The sequence below is a fragment of the Cherax quadricarinatus genome, chromosome 61 (genome assembly GCF_038502225.1).
Source record: "Cherax quadricarinatus isolate ZL_2023a chromosome 61, ASM3850222v1, whole genome shotgun sequence".
NCBI lineage: Eukaryota > Metazoa > Arthropoda > Malacostraca > Decapoda > Parastacidae > Cherax > Cherax quadricarinatus.
The window spans coordinates 2,773,436-2,789,542 of NC_091352.1; the positions used below are offsets into that span (position 1 = coordinate 2,773,436).

A 16,107-nucleotide genomic window follows, 5' to 3' on the forward strand; every position below is an offset into this window, starting at 1 on the left:
GGCTGGTTGTCCCTTTTTGGATTGCAAAATGTATTTCTAGCAACTTTAAAAGATTTATCAATTACATTTCTTGGGTATTTCAAATCATTACCTATTCCTTGATAATGTGAGTAGTCGCGAAAGCGCTTGTAACTTCTCTCTTCTTTCACAGTGGTTGTTTTGCATATATATATATATATATATATATATATATATATATATATATATATATATATATATATATATATATATATATATATATATATATATATATATATATATATATATATATATATATATATATATATATATATGGCTATTATTAAAAACCACAGGGTTTTTTAATAACAGCTCTAGGCCCTTCGTATTGGAATCAGCACATCATCAGGAGCTTGCAATGTTGCATAAATGAGCAGGAAGTCGAAGCAGATTCGTTTAAGGGAAGGTTTTTTCTGGAACAAAAGCGAGATATAAGAAGAGTGTTGAGCTGTGGTCATCAGTGATCATCAAGGTGTCAGAGGGAGAGTGTCACCATGGCAATGTGGATCATTTTCAAGTCCTTCTCTGGTCTTCGGTCACCACTCACCTTGTGAGTATACATACAACATATTTTGGTTGTACTGTAACTATATATCATCTATAATTTATGTTGCCTCTGTCAGAATTTGTGTGAAAGTGTTATTTTACCATCGTCGAGGGGCTTAATTCTGGGTCGCAAATGGCTAACCGACTTTATTTTCTTATAAATGTTGCTTATACCAGACGAGTAATTTTGAATTATGTGCTTACTGTGGATTCTCTGGTTATTAATACGTTTATGTATTTTGTACACACCAATGGTATAGCATTTTTTTAGGGGAGGAACAGGACAATTTTTAGTTTCGTTAGGTAACTAGGCTGACATCTTCGAAATTATGGAGTCAAATTTATAATGTTATTGTAACCAGAAAACTGTTCATCATTCGAGAAATAATATGTATATATGTTTGTTACATGTATTCCATCAGTTCATAAATTAATGCATTGCAGTTTTTAAAAACGGAATAAATGTGGAGTGATATTTTCTCTATGTTCAGTTAGTTCTTTCATGGCGGTGCCTTGAGGCTGGTGTAGGGCACTTGATCCAAGGAACTGGAGCTACCCTCTCCATCCTCAAATTGAACCTGATTGCCTTCGATGTCTGAGGCACTGCATAACCTTTGTGGGTTCAGAGCTTCCCCTTTGAATTTAATAATAATAATTATGTCTGCTTTGGAATTCCTAATATTTATATTTTTTTCAGACTATGACTAAAATTTTATAATTATGGTCATCAAAGCTGCTATATTTGTCAAGTATTCATTTATTTAGCTTTAATAAGACATTTATCTTACACATTGGATATTTTAATAGTTAGTTCATAATAGACTTTACTTACAATGGCTTCAATTTTTTGTAATTTCCATATATTTTATTCAGAAAATTTATTTTAAGAGTAAAGGTTCTTTTTAATTTTAAATATTAAGTAATCATATTAAGCATTTTATGGTGGAAATTATATGTATCGGTCTTATTAAATTCATTAGAAGGTTGGGCCCGAAGAAGGGGAGAGTAGCTCCATCTCTTTGGATCAAGAGCCCTTCAGCATCAAGGCGACCTCATCTAAGAGCGCAGTGTCGGATATAATTTGACATTTTTTGGTCCTGCTGTCAATATTATAATGTAAATATTTTTATTAAGTTTTCAGTTCGATATAATAATGCCAGTATAATTAATCATACTTGGCTGCCTGTATTATAATGATGGATACACAGTATTTAGCATAATTTTTCGCACTTCAACAATTTATTAATATCGTTTATTATAATTCTTTAATTCTGGTATATAATATTAATTTCATATTGTCACGAATATTTATAGGGAAGTGTAAGACTCGCAGAGGCCATTCTGATCCTGGGAGGGGTAGATAATCAAGTTTGATTCTGTGAAGTAGTGTAGCTCCATTTCCTTGGATCACGAGCTTTTCACCGACATCACCCCCCCCCCAAGGGAGTTCACTAAGTAACATTGATTTCAATGCTAATTTAGCCGACCAGTTAATGCTGATTAACTTATGAAGGCTCCATTGGCTATTTTAGGAAGATTTTATTATAGAATTTGGAGTTAGATATACTGAGTGATTAAGCTAAGTGCTTATTATTTAGTAATAAATATTTTAATCTCTTGTTGGGTTTTCAATTGAATTATTATTTAATACTTTCCCAGTTTTAGGAGTGGCGGTGTAGGAGGTAGCAGCTGTCGCAGCAGTTATTATCATTACTATAAATGTGTAAAAATAAAATCTTTCAGAATTATATTTATTTGTTCATGGTTATTGCCCACAGTGTTGGAATTTTGTTTAAAAATAAATTAGAAAGTTTTCCGGAAAGTTAGGTTAGTTAAGGTGCTAAAAGGCTAAGTTAGATTACAATAGGCTAGGTTAGAGTTGCTTAAGCAATATATTGAATTGAAAATGACTAAAATAACATCAGGTTCAATTACTAGGAGACTTATATACAAGAAATGTAAATTATTTTATAATGCAAGATCTATTCTAACTTGGCATCTAGCATTCTTCCTTTTCCATAACGGGCGATAAGGGTATATGATACAGCTAGATAAGGTTAGGTTAGGTTAAGCTAAAGATTAGGTTAGATTAGGCGCCTATTTATTAGGCTGTCTGTTATAAACATGAAGTCATGTACTTGTGGAACAAGAAGTAATCAGATTTGATGCTAAGCAGTAGAGGGTAGCTCCAACACCTCTGATAAAGAGCCCTTCACCAGCAGCGCCCTCACAGCTTATAGGTTAATATTAAAAAATAATAATAAAGCAATAGTATAATTATACTATGAAATTGATTCATGCTAAGTAAAAACATTTATGTATTTTCATCTCGTAAAATAAATATAATTTCATTGGTGTATTTAACATTGTGTCTCCATCCATGAGATGGGTGATGAAGCTGGGTGATGTAGCTGGATCAGGAGTTGGCGCTGGTGGCGGCACTGGTGGCGCTGTGAGAGATGCCGGTGGGGCCATGGGTAAGAGAGGTGTCGTCATGGAAGAACAGTATTTTAGGAAGAAGGTGAGTGGGTGGCACTGACTGATTAATCAATTATTGGTGACTCAGTGGAGGTGGGTGGAGTGAGTGGTAGGACGTTACACTGACGGTGTGAGTGTATTAGTGGGAGTAGTAGGACGTTACACTGACGGTGTAAGTGTATTACTGGGAGTAGAAGGACGTTACACTGACGGTGTGAGTGTATTACTGGGAGTAGAAGGACGTTACACTGACGGTGTGAGTGTATTACTGGGAGTAGAAGGACGTTACACTGACGGTGTGAGTGTATTACTGGGAGTAGAAGGACGTTACACTGACGGTGTGAGTGTATTAGTGTGAGTAGTAGGACGTTACACTTGACGGTGTCAGTGTATTAGTGTGAGTAGTAGGACGTTACACTTGACGGTGTCAGTGTATTAGTGTGAGTAGTAGGACGTTACACTTGACGGTGTCAGTGTATTAGTGTGAGTAGTAGGACGTTACACTTGACGGTGTCAGTGTATTAGTGTGAGTAGTAGGACGTTACACTGATGGTGTCAGTGTATTAGTGTGAGTAGTAGGACGTTACACTTGACGGTGTCAGTGTATTAGTGTGAGTAGTAGGACGTTACACTGACGGTGTCAGTGTAATAGTGTGAGTAGTAGGACGTTACACTGATGGTGTCTGTCAGTGTATTAGTGTGAGTAGTAGGATGTTACACTGACGGTGTGAGTATTAGTGTGAGTAGTAGGACGTTACACTTGACGGTGCGAGTATTAGTGTGAGTAGTAGGACGTTACACTTGACGGTGTCAGTGTATTAGTGTGAATAGTAGGACGTTACACTTGACGGTGTCAGTGTATTAGTGTGAGTAGTAGGACGTTACACTGATGGTGTCAGTGTATTAGTGTGAGTAGTAGGACGTTACACTGATGGTGTCAGTGTATTAGTGTGAGTAGTAAGACGTTACACTGACGGTGTCAGTGTATTAGTGTGAGTAGTAGGACGTTACACTTGACGGTGTCAGTGTATTAGTGTGAGTAGTAGGACGTTACACTTGACGGTGTCAGTGTATTAGTGTGAGTAGTAGGACGTTACACTTGACGGTGTCAGTGTATTAGTGTGAGTAGTAGGACGTTACACTGATGGTGTCAGTGTATTAGTGTGAGTAGTAGGACGTTACACTTGACGGTGTCAGTGTATTAGTGTGAGTAGTAGGACGTTACACTGACGGTGTCAATGTAATAGTGTGAGTAGTAGGACGTTACACTGATGGTGTCTGTCAGTGTATTAGTGTGAGTAGTAGGATGTTACACTGACGGTGTGAGTATTAGTGTGAGTAGTAGGACGTTACACTTGACGGTGCGAGTATTAGTGTGAGTAGTAGGACGTTACACTTGACGGTGTCAGTGTATTAGTGTGAATAGTAGGACGTTACACTTGACGGTGTCAGTGTATTAGTGTGAGTAGTAGGACGTTACACTGATGGTGTCAGTGTATTAGTGTGAGTAGTAGGACGTTACACTGATGGTGTCAGTGTATTAGTGTGAGTAGTAAGACGTTACACTGACGGTGTCAGTGTATTAGTGTGAGTAGTAGGACGTTACACTTGACGGTGTCAGTGTATTAGTGTGAGTAGTAGGACGTTACACTTGACGGTGTCAGTGTATTAGTGTGAGTAGTAGGACGTTACACTGACGGTGCCAGTGTATTAGTGTGAGTAGTAGGACGTTACACTGATGGTGTCTGTCAGTGTATTAGTGTGAGTAGTAGGACGTTACACTGACGGTGTGAGTATTAGTGTGAGTAGTAGGACGTTGCACTTGACGGTGCGAGTATTAGTGTGAGTAGTAGGACGTTACACTTGACGGTGTCAGTGTATTAGTGTGAGTAGTAGGACGTTACACTTGACGGTGTCAGTGTATTAGTGTGAGTAGTAGGACGTTACACTTGACGGTGTCAGTGTATTAGTGTGAGTAGTAGGACGTTACACTGATGGTGTCAGTGTATTAGTGTGAGTAGTAGGACGTTACACTGATGGTGTCAGTGTATTAGTGTGAGTAGTAAGACGTTACACTGACGGTGTCAGTGTATTAGTGTGAGTAGTAAGACGTTACACTGACGGTGTCAGTATATTAGTGGGAGTAGTAGGACGTTACACTGACGGTATGAGTGTTACTCTTCAGATGGTAGTGTCTCTAAATCTGGAATTACTGTGTCCCCTCAAGGGGACGCGTGCTAACCATCTTCGGATCAAACTTGAGTGCCTCCCATTCCCAGGGGCTGGATGACCCCTACGGTTTTAGCGCTCCTTGTGAATATAATAATAGTGGGTGTGTGCGTGTATAGAAGAATAAAAAGGCACATTACCGTGGTTTTCAATTCATAATTTATCCACATTTGGGTTTAGCGCTTCTCCGTGACAAGTGTTTGAATGTTTCTATATTTTTTTCTGATGGCTCTACGCTGGTGCTACATTATTTAAGCATCGGCCATACATACATGATCATTAGCTCTGAAGGATCCCTCGTTAAGGTTTATAAAGGCCGTTCTTTTAATATGTGCCTTTGGAGGTTCAGCTTAGTTCTTAGGCCTTGCCTATTCACTTCAATTAACTAGCGTAGCTTTCTTTCTCCCTAACCTATTTGTTGAGCTCGGTCATCTCTGTTGTTGAATCCATGTATTAAAATGCGTGGATGTGTGTATGTATCTGATTTAAGTATACGAGTGCTTGTGAGCGAACCTTACCAAAATATTTTTCTTTTTCCTTCTCATATCTGGCGCACTGAACTCCAGAGAGCCTGATACAATTTGCTCTCTCAAAAAAAGAAGCCCTGCTCTGATACATAACCTAATTAACACTTGTCTCTGGCTTCTGGCTGTCGCATTTAACAGTGTTACGAGGTTCCACTAGGCTTGTCATAATCGCAGTTTTTTCTTCACTATATTTGAATTTTCTACTTCGAATATTTTATCTTCCTATGCAGTGCTTTGTCGTTTCTTGCATATCTCCATCCTGTTCCTCCATTCGTTCTTATTTCCCCAATTTATTTTCTTTCTTCCTTAAACTTTTCTTGCTGTCCTAATTCACCTAATTTTCTTAATTCCAAACTCTTCCTCCTCCCTGCTTCTTTCATCTCTTCTTTCCCCACACACCCTGACGTCTTAAAGCCTCTCTCCCCACTACTCACTTCAGACTCCTGCCGCTCCCTCTTCCACCCCGACACACTCTCCAACCCCACCTTACCCCTCCATCACCCACTCTCCACCAAACACCCACCTCTCTCCACCACACTCCCACCTCTCGACCATACTCCCAGTTCCCTTCCATCTTGATCCACCACACACACCCACCCACCCACCTTGCTCTCCCTCCCGCCTCCACACTCCCTTCTGCCCCACCTCCCTCCGCCACACGGTGTCACAGTATTTACCACTCCAGCGGTCAAAGTCAAGCGTCAACTGCATAATTAGCGTTATGCATTTTCCTCAGATTTTTTATGCTCTTCCGACCTGCAGTAACCAACATGATGGTGGAAGTGGTGATGAAGGTGATGGTGGGGTGATGACGACAGTGGTGGTGACCTGGCTCAGACCAGGTCAAACATGTGAATGAGAACTTGTTATTATTATAGTCATGGGGAAGCGCTAAACCCGTAAGGATCCTACAGCTCCTGGGGAACGGGCTGTATTCAAGTTTGATCCAAGGAATTCGAGTGGCCTTCCCCTTCCTCAGATGAAATCTAATTACTTCCCATTTCCCAAGTGCTGTATAATCCTTGCGAGTTTAGCTCTTCCCCTTTAGTAATAAAGAAAATTAATGTACTTACAATAAAGTTAGGCACTTTACTGTATGTGGTTCTTCACACTTCTTATTTCTGTAATATTTCATTTTTGGATCTGGGCTGAGACGGGGCCGCTGGGGCAATGATCCCAGGGACCATCAACATATATCTAACATTATGTGTTGTCCTTCTGGTGTAGGAACAGGAGCAGCTGAAGCAACTACGTGCTAAGCTGAGAGAGAGTAACCACGTGGTAGGAGAGACAGCCCTCAACGCCTACCTGGATAGTATCACCTCCCACGAGGAACACATCAGGGAGCACCAGCAGGAAGCAGCCTTCCATCGCGACATCATACTCACACACCAAGACAAGGTGCAATACCACGAGCAACAGATCGTCAAGCATCAGGACGCCATCAGCACACTCCACGCCAAGATTCACTCACTCGCTGCATCACCCCCATCCGTACATCACCAAGTTGAGTGAAAGAATTCATCGCAATGTTGTTACCACGATTGTAGAACATCAAAAATCCATCATTACACCCCAGGCCATAACCTTTCAAAAGCAGGTGAAGCGTTCTTGCTCTAAGAAATTGAGCTACCCTCTCCTTCATAACAAACATGATTGTCTTCCAGTTCCCATTCAGTGTATAACATTCACTACTTTATCGCTTCTCCATGTTTGTAATAATACTAGATCAGTGACCGCTACCACTGAGTCAAACTTTAGTCACTAAGTAATAAGACGAACAGATTCAGTGAGTTAAGATCAGAATAGTAAATGGTGATAATTATTAAGAAAGTAACCTAATAATTCCAGTACCAGCGCTATCGTGCAGGATTTATACCACCAATATATAGGTAGATATTTATTATATTAATGAAGGTCATACAGCACCTGGGGAATGGGATGTTATCAAGTTTCATCCAAGGAAACAGACGCAGACTTAAAACTCCTTGGATCAAGTCTTTCACCATCATCAAGTCACCACCCTTTGAAGGGATGAAAAATATTAATTGATCTGCCTGTTTTATATATACCTTGTTAGTTTATGTTGTAAAACATTCACTTTTTCTTATCTTCAGATAACAATTTTCAGTATTTGATGAAAAAACGAGAACTCATTAAGGTCGAATGTTTATATTTAACGAACGGAGGTTTATGTAATTTTGAGTTGAATGAAAAAAATTATGTCAATATATCTTGTAGAGTACAAAGCCCCCTGAAGTTATTCAGAAAATTGTACTGCTTTCATAAAGCATTATTTTTCTTTATATTATAATCTTTCTTTAAGCTTCTCGAACTCAAAATCTTGACGTGATTTATGTTGTAATGACTAGTACTCAGAAAAAGTTTATACTTGAATAAATATACATTCTCACAGGGCACTTTCATTTCCGCTTAAATGTATACTGACCTAATGTACCTTTTTTTCTTGATCAGTTGTGACCCAAACATGTGGGTTTAGCACGTTTTTTTGTGAATAAAATAATCTCACCACCACATTCCGCTAAACTTCGCTCTCTGCAAGTGGCTGTAATTGGTCTATACAAATTTGAAAGAATATTTTTAATAATAGATCTTAATTTTTTCTGTATTCGGTGATCAATGATAGGTGTAATTATTATTTTTAATATAACTGGGAGGGAGGATTCATTAAATTAGTATTAGAAGAAATATTGTAATGTTAGTATAATTATTATAAATATTAATAAAGAGTTATTAGCATGGGAAAGCATTTAAACTCGAGTAGAGGCCTCGATCAGATGACTGGGAACTCCACTGATAGGTAAGACATATGCAACAGTTAGGTATCTTTATTTCGAAACGTTTCGCCTACACAGTAGGCTTCTTCAGTCGAGTACAGAAAAGTTGATAGAAGAGACGTGAAGACGATGTAATCAGTCCATCACCCTTGAAGTTTTGAGGTGGTCAGTCCCTCAGTCTGGAGAAGAGTATTGCTCCATAGTCTGAAACAATATGAAGTGACAGCCTGTCGGTATTTTATACCATTTTAATATTCAGCTTCACTGGTATCAGGGAACACCGGTCCTGCTTCCTGATAAGCCTTATTTCAAAAGAATGATACAGTGTCTAGGGGATGAGTGATAATGATGTTTGATCCGAGGAAGGTGAGGGTAGCCCTAATTCCTTGGCTCGAGTATCACTTGAAGGGATAATTGTAATCAGCTATAGAGACACACAGCGAGTCCCCAGGTACCCTCACATACGGCGGAGGGACTCTTGGGCCCCTTCTCTCCTTTCATTGGTCGAATCTCATTACCCCAACTCTCCCTTTCTTTTTTGGCTTCATTAGTAGGGTTATTTTCCCCTCTTGGGAAATTCGGTTGCTAGACAAAAGTAATCACTATCATTCTTGTTTCAACGTAGCTTCCGTCGGTAGTGTTGTGATTGGATCTGTCTAGACTGAAAATTTAATTATCTTAGGGCATATCAGATGACCCACTGGTGAGATACCAGGTGACCATCTGGCAGTACCTTGATGACGGAAGTACTACTGAAGGTTGCCTGCAGATTCAGAAGTGGCAACTGAAAGTGAATAACTTCAGGCATTCCTTCGCCCTCTACCACTGTAAGCTTATTGCACAGTTATATTTCAGGTTCAGTGCAAACTCATTATGTTATACTGGTGTCAACGTTGCTGTATGGTATGTGTATTGTGTTACGTGTCTGTTGTAATTTTTTTTTCATAGTGTTTCATATTGGTTGAATTGTGTTGTGAGTGGAAGATTCCATACTGTTGAGATAAGCTTTTATTACAATATTTTTTTTAAGTTTCAACGTAATTGAAATCTCATGTAAGTCTTGTGTATATTAAAGCTTTAACTAGATTCTTTTTAACATAACTACATACCTTCTAAAAATATATAAAGATGTGTAACCAGAGCCGTGTCAACACTTGTTTGGAAATAGTCTCTTTATCAGGTTATCCTAGGCTAAATTCCACATAATTTACTATACACTGAAAACGTTTAATAAAATTGTTAACATACTGGGTATATATGATAACATTTAAACCATAATGTCTAGTGCAAATAGTATGAAGTTCGTTAAACCTTCATTATTTTTAAATTACCGTGAAGATACTGAAACATTATTGTTTATATATATATATATATAAAAATAATATATATATATATATATATATATATATATATATATATATATATATATATATATATATATATATATATATATATATATATATATATATATATATATATATATATATATATATATATATATATATATATATATATATATATATATATATATATATATATGTGTGTGTGTGTGTGTGTGTGTGTGTGTAAAATAAGTCATTAAAACAATTTTGTAACTAAAGTTACATGAACACATACACGTGATAACTTCTATAACAACTTTTAAATTTATTTTGTTATTTTTAAATGCAACCTTTTCAATCTTCAGAAAGAGACCACGTGAAAAATACCAGTTAGTCAACATAGTCTGGATACGTTGTACTGGTAAGTGGTCTGACATCTTATAAAGCACCTTCAGTCATTTCTTAGTTGAGGTACACTGTAGTCACCCCCTCGGCCCGGCCCGTGACCAGGCTTCGTGGTGGATCAGAATCTGATCAACTAGGCTGTTACTGCTGCAGCACGTAAACCAACGTACGAACCACAGCCCAGCTGGTCAGGTACTGACTAGCCAGTAATTATAATTATAAGTATAATTTTTAAAGGGTGGAAGGGTAAGCCAGTGAAAGGCCTCGGTCAGATGGCCAAAAGTTCCAGCTGTGGGTGACCCTCGTGGGTTTAGCGCTTCTTTTGATTATATTTATCCAGCTGTGGGTCATCGTATAACTAAGATCCACGTCAGGAAACACTTGTCCTCTTTCCTGACAAACCTTACCTAACTTATCCTTTGCAGATGACACCCGAATCTGCATGACAGTGTCTTCCATTGCAGACACTGCAAGGCTCCAGGCGGACATCAACCAAATCTTTCAGTGGGCTGCAGAAAACAATATGAAGTTCAACGATGAGAAATTTCAATTACTCAGATATGGTAAACACGAGGAAATTAAATCTTCATCAGAGTACAAAACAAATTCTGGCCACAAAATAGAGCGAAACACCAACGTCAAAGACCTGGGAGTGATCATGTCGGAGGATCTCACCTTCAAGGACCATAACATTGTATCAATCGCATCTGCTAGAAAAATGACAGGATGGATAATGAGAACCTTCAAAACTAGAGATGCCAAGCCCATGATGACACTCTTCAGGTCACTTGTTCTATCTAGGCTGGAGTATTGCTGCACACTAACAGCACCTTTCAAGGCAGGTGAAATTGCTGACCTAGAAAATGTACAGAGAACCTTCACGGCGCGCATAACGGAGATAAAACACCTCAATTACTGGGAGCGCTTGAGGTTCCTAAACCTGTATTCCCTGGAACGCAGGAGGGAGAGATACATGATTATATACACCTGGAAAATCCTAGAGGGGCTAGTAATGAACTTGCACACGAAAATCACTCACAACGAAAGCAAAAGACTTGGCAGACGATGCACCATCCCCCCAATGAAAAGCAGGGGTGTCACTAGCACGTTAAGAGACCATACAATAAGTGTCAGGGGCCCGAGACTGTTCAACTGCCTCCCAGCATACATAAGGGGGATTACCAACAGACCCCTGGCAGTCTTCAAGCTGGCACTGGACAAGCACCTAATGTCGGTACCTGACCAGCCGGGCTGTGGCTCGTACGTTGGTTTGCGTGCAGCCAGCAGCAACAGCCTGGTTGATCAGGCTCTGATCCACAAGGAGGCCTGGTCACAGACCGGGCCGCGGGGGCGTTGACCCCCGGAACTCTCTCCAGGTAAACTCCAGGTAGATCTTCACTGATCAGTTGTAACTTGACTTCATACCTTTTTTTTTATTTGGTTGAAGAGCAGCTACGTAAAGTCAGTACACGAGGTGTCAAGTAAATATTACAAGGTGTTACTTTGTTAAGATGGTAATGTATTCTTTAGTTTATAAAAGTGAATATTTTAGAATAGAAGCGCCTAAATAATTCACATTTTTTTTTTAAAACACATCACCAAAGACCCCAGTGGAAATAAGTCACTTCGACTTTTTTGGGGATTAGCCTAAGTAATTTACAATTATTTATGATAATTAAACTTATGTGACCTGTGCCTAAATAAACTTGATTAATTAATCACATGTTTACGAATTCTAAGTACTCAACATGGCCGGTCATCCGTGACGTCAGTGACAACACTATTAAAGTAGCGTTATCATTGGTTGAGAGCTGCCACTCCCACCAAACCTCATCGCTGATTGGTCCCTCTACTCTGCTATTATTTTAATTAGTATTATTATATTAAGGGGGAGGCGCTAAACCCATGGGGGTCATATAACGCATGTGGAATGAAGCAGTTAAATTTGATCCAAGGAAGGGGAGGGTAGTTCCAGCTCCTGGACCCATCAAGCATCATTCAGTAATAAAGATGGCGAGTAGGAACCCAGGCGCAGACCTTGGTAAGCAGTTAATGTTATTTAATTCCCCTTTATAAATTTACTTTTAACTGATATTTTTGACATACATCCAAAGTTGTGTGTGTAGTCACCTCAAGGAAGGTTCCTTGATGCTGGTGAGGGGCTCTTGATCTAGGGAACTGGATCTGTGCTTCAGTTCCCTGAATTAAGCCTGAATACCTTCCACATCCCCCCCACAGGTGCTGTATAATCCTACGGGTTTAGTGCTTCCCCTTTATAATAATAATGTGTGTGTGGTGCGTCTGCCAGATGGTCTGAAATGTATGACAAGTTGTGGAAAATGTAACCATTGAGAGAACTGAAGGGTAATTTACACTATTATTATTATTATTATAATCAAGGGGGAAGCACTAAACCCGGAGGATTATACAGCGCCTGGGGGGGGGATGTGGAAGGCATTCAGGCTTAATTCAGGGAACTGGAGCACAGATCCAATTCCCTAAATCAAGAGCCCCTCACCAACATCAAGGAACCTTCCTTGAGGGGCAATTTACACGAGAAGTAATTGTCTTCAGGTACATATAAATAGTTACATCAATTATCATACATAGCAGCACATGTGTCGAGTACAGACCAAGATAATCTTAGAAAAAGTCTAAGTGACTTATTTCCATTGGGGTTCTTGTAATATCTTATTATTTAAAACTTAAAACAGGTCAAGGCCCACAATGGAAATAAGTCACTTTGACTTTTTTTGGTTATCTTGGTGGGTAATGTACACATGCTGCTATGTATGATAATATATGTAACTGTTTATGTGTACCTGTACCTGAATAAAAACTTACTTAGTGAAAAGCACTTACAATAAAAGGAGATATTTACAACAAAAGGATAATTGTACTTATGTCTAACTGTGCCTAAATAAACTTAACTTTCTGTTCCTCTTGTGAATTCATGTTATTGCAACAAATGTTTTTACATTTATTATTATTATTATTTAATTTACAATTTGTTATACAGTGAATATACAGATTTTTTTTTATAATTGAGTTATGTGATATTTCAGACAAGCAACAATGATAAATTTTGATTAGATAACCTTAACAGTGGTAGTTAGGAACTTATTTATGACTCGTATAATTTCATTTTTTACGGCGGTTTTATATTATGTAGAAGAGAAACTAAGATACCCAGTAAAGTGTCATCAAGTGAGGTACTGGCCTTGATGTCAGGGAAGGGCTCTTCATCCAGGGAATTGGATCTATCTTTCATTTCCTTGGACCAAGATCGATTGCCTTCCATTTCCCATGTACTCACCTATATGTGATTGCAGGGGTTTAGTCACAGCTCCTGGCCCTGCCTGTTAAATGTGGTTTTGTGCTTCCCATAATAATAATGATGATAATGAATTTTGTATCACTGTAAGTTTATTTAGGTGCAGTTATTATATATAGTAACATGTGTAAATTACCCACCAAGATGACCCCAAAAAAGTCAGTGACTTATTTTCATTGGGGTCCTTGTAATATGTAAGATACAGTAGAAATCAGTCATGATTATTACCATAAAAATTAAAGTAACTAAGTAACTCAACTGTGTGAAAATCAATTATAATAATAGTAATCTTAATCATAATAATCTTTATTTCTACAAGTATATGTACAACAATGAGTTACAATAAAAGGTGCAATAGGAATAAAGTGAACTGAGTTATATACCTGAACAATAATACGTACACCAGTGTTACGTACATATACAATGAATCACTCTCCTTCCTTTCTGTAGGTATCTTTTAGCTGTCTTCCTAAACTGGCTCATATGTTACTTTGTGTTTCAAAAAGTTAGCCATGATTATCATTCTTTCCAGAAAGGAACTTTTTTTATAATTTAGTAAAACATTCTTTGCATTGTGACTCAATTATTTAACATTGAACAGATTTGTCATGGGTGAACAGTGTAAGGATCAACCTGCCAGCAGTGAAGCGTCGAGCTGAGACTTTGGGCACAAAACGCACCGTAAAGAAGCAGTGGCAAGCAGCATGGTTGTTAAGAGCAGTCACCTGCATTGATCTGACCACACTCTCAGGTAGTGCATCAATCTGACCACACTCAGGTAGTGCATCAATCTAACCACACTCTTAGGTAGTGCATCAATCTAACCACACTCAGGTAGTGCATCAATCTAACCACACTCTCAGGTAGTGCATCAATCTAACCACACACTTAGGTAGTGCATCAATCTGACCACACTCAGGTAGTGCATCAATCTGACCACACTCAGGTAGTGCATCAGTCTAACCACACTCTCAGGTAGTGCATCAATCTAACCACACTCTCAGGTAGTGCATCAATCTAACCACACACTTAGGTAGTGCATCAATCTGACCACACTCAGGTAGTGCTTCAATCTGACCACACTCAGGTAGTGCATCAATCTAACCACACTCTTAGGTAGTGCATCAATCTAACCACACTCAGGTAGTGCATCAATCTGACCACACTCAGGTAGTGCATCAATCTGACCACACTCAGGTAGTGCATCAATCTAACCACACACTTAGGTAGTGCATCAATCTGACCACACTCAGGTAGTGCATCAATCTGACCACACTCAGGTAGTGCATCAATCTAACCACACACTTAGGTAGTGCATCAATCTGACCACACTCAGGTAGTGCATCAATCTGACCACACTCAGGTAGTGCATCAGTCTAACCACACTCTCAGGTAGTGCATCAATCTGACCACACTCTCAGGTAGTGCATCAATCTACCCACACTCAGGTAGTACATAGATCTGACCACACTCTCAGGTGGTGCATTGATCTTGCCACATTCTCAGGTAGTACATTGATCTCACCACACACTCAGGTAGTGCATCAGTCGCACCACTCTCTTAGGTAGTGCGGTCTTGGTCGCCAGATTAAACTTGGAGCATGAGCAAGGTAACGTTTATGCAGTGACTCAGGGAAAGCAGTTAAATGAGTTTATTTAGGTATGGGTACACATAATTAAAAGTATCATACAGTGTAAATTACCTAGGATAGCCCAAACAAGTCGGGTAATTTACACTGTGTGTGATAATTATACTTGTTTACCTCTGCCTAGATAAACAGTTAGTTGAACTTGCGTCCTGGAAGTGGAAAATGCAGGGCCTCCACTCTAAAGGAGGAGAGAGGATGTTGCAGTTTTGAGGATCATCAGAACTGTGAAGTAGGTGCACTTTTGGCAATGCAGCAATTGAATGAGTGATAGTGAATGCATTTCCTCATTTTTGATCTCCCTGCCTCTGTGGGAGACGGTTGGTGTGTTTAAAATAAATGCATAAATAACAAAAACAAAATTATTTCTGTACGAGTTCTTATTTTTTTCCTGAAAGGATAATTTTAATATTCAAGAAGGTCAGATAGTATTCAAATAAAATTAAAGTTTTATTCTATTTTGATAATTACTTATTTTTAATTTTCTTAACAAATTAGAGGAAAATATGCAATTGTCTAGCATTTGTGCCTATAATTCTCCTCGTACAGTGAAGGTTCGTGATCACTAATTACCTGTACAGTATTATGTTTAATTTCCAATTCTTCAGCTGATGTTCCCTCACTCAACAGGTGATGACACAAATGTCAATGTTCAACGACTGTGTCATAAAGCAGCACACCCCATCCGGGATGACATAATGAAGGCCATGGGTATGGAAGATGCTGGCATCACTTGTGGGGCTGTGTGTGTCTACCCTGCACGAGTAGCTGGTGCCATCCAAACCTTGCAGAAGATAGGAGCAGA

At 38.9% G+C, this 16,107-nt stretch overlaps 2 protein-coding genes across 7 annotated transcripts in view; both read left to right on the forward strand.

The window, feature by feature from the left end:
- Window positions 1-8,211, forward strand: part of LOC128699437 (ATPase inhibitor mai-1, mitochondrial-like) — a 173,650-nt gene extending 165,439 nt beyond the window's left edge. For 3 of the 6 annotated variants that reach the window (XM_053792180.2, XM_053792182.2, XM_053792183.2), the window contains exons 2-3: window positions 2,950-3,085; window positions 7,026-8,211. In XM_053792180.2, coding sequence (XP_053648155.2) covers window positions 2,950-3,085; window positions 7,026-7,313 — 424 coding nt within the window. In that variant the 3' untranslated portion in view covers window positions 7,314-8,211. Of the gene's footprint in view, window positions 1-412; window positions 569-1,544; window positions 1,681-2,949; window positions 3,086-7,025 lie in introns of those variants that run through there. The other 3 variants (XM_053792178.2, XM_053792181.2, XM_053792177.2) reach the window with 3 other exon arrangements.
- Window positions 8,212-12,146: 3,935 nt separating this feature from the next.
- Window positions 12,147-16,107, forward strand: LOC128699438 (deoxyribose-phosphate aldolase; the record flags this gene model as incomplete). The annotated part of the gene is given in 3 exon segments (XM_070098043.1): window positions 12,147-12,364; window positions 14,259-14,408; window positions 15,933-16,107. Coding segments are annotated over 3 exon segments (443 nt in total), but the record flags the coding sequence as incomplete, so codon positions are not given.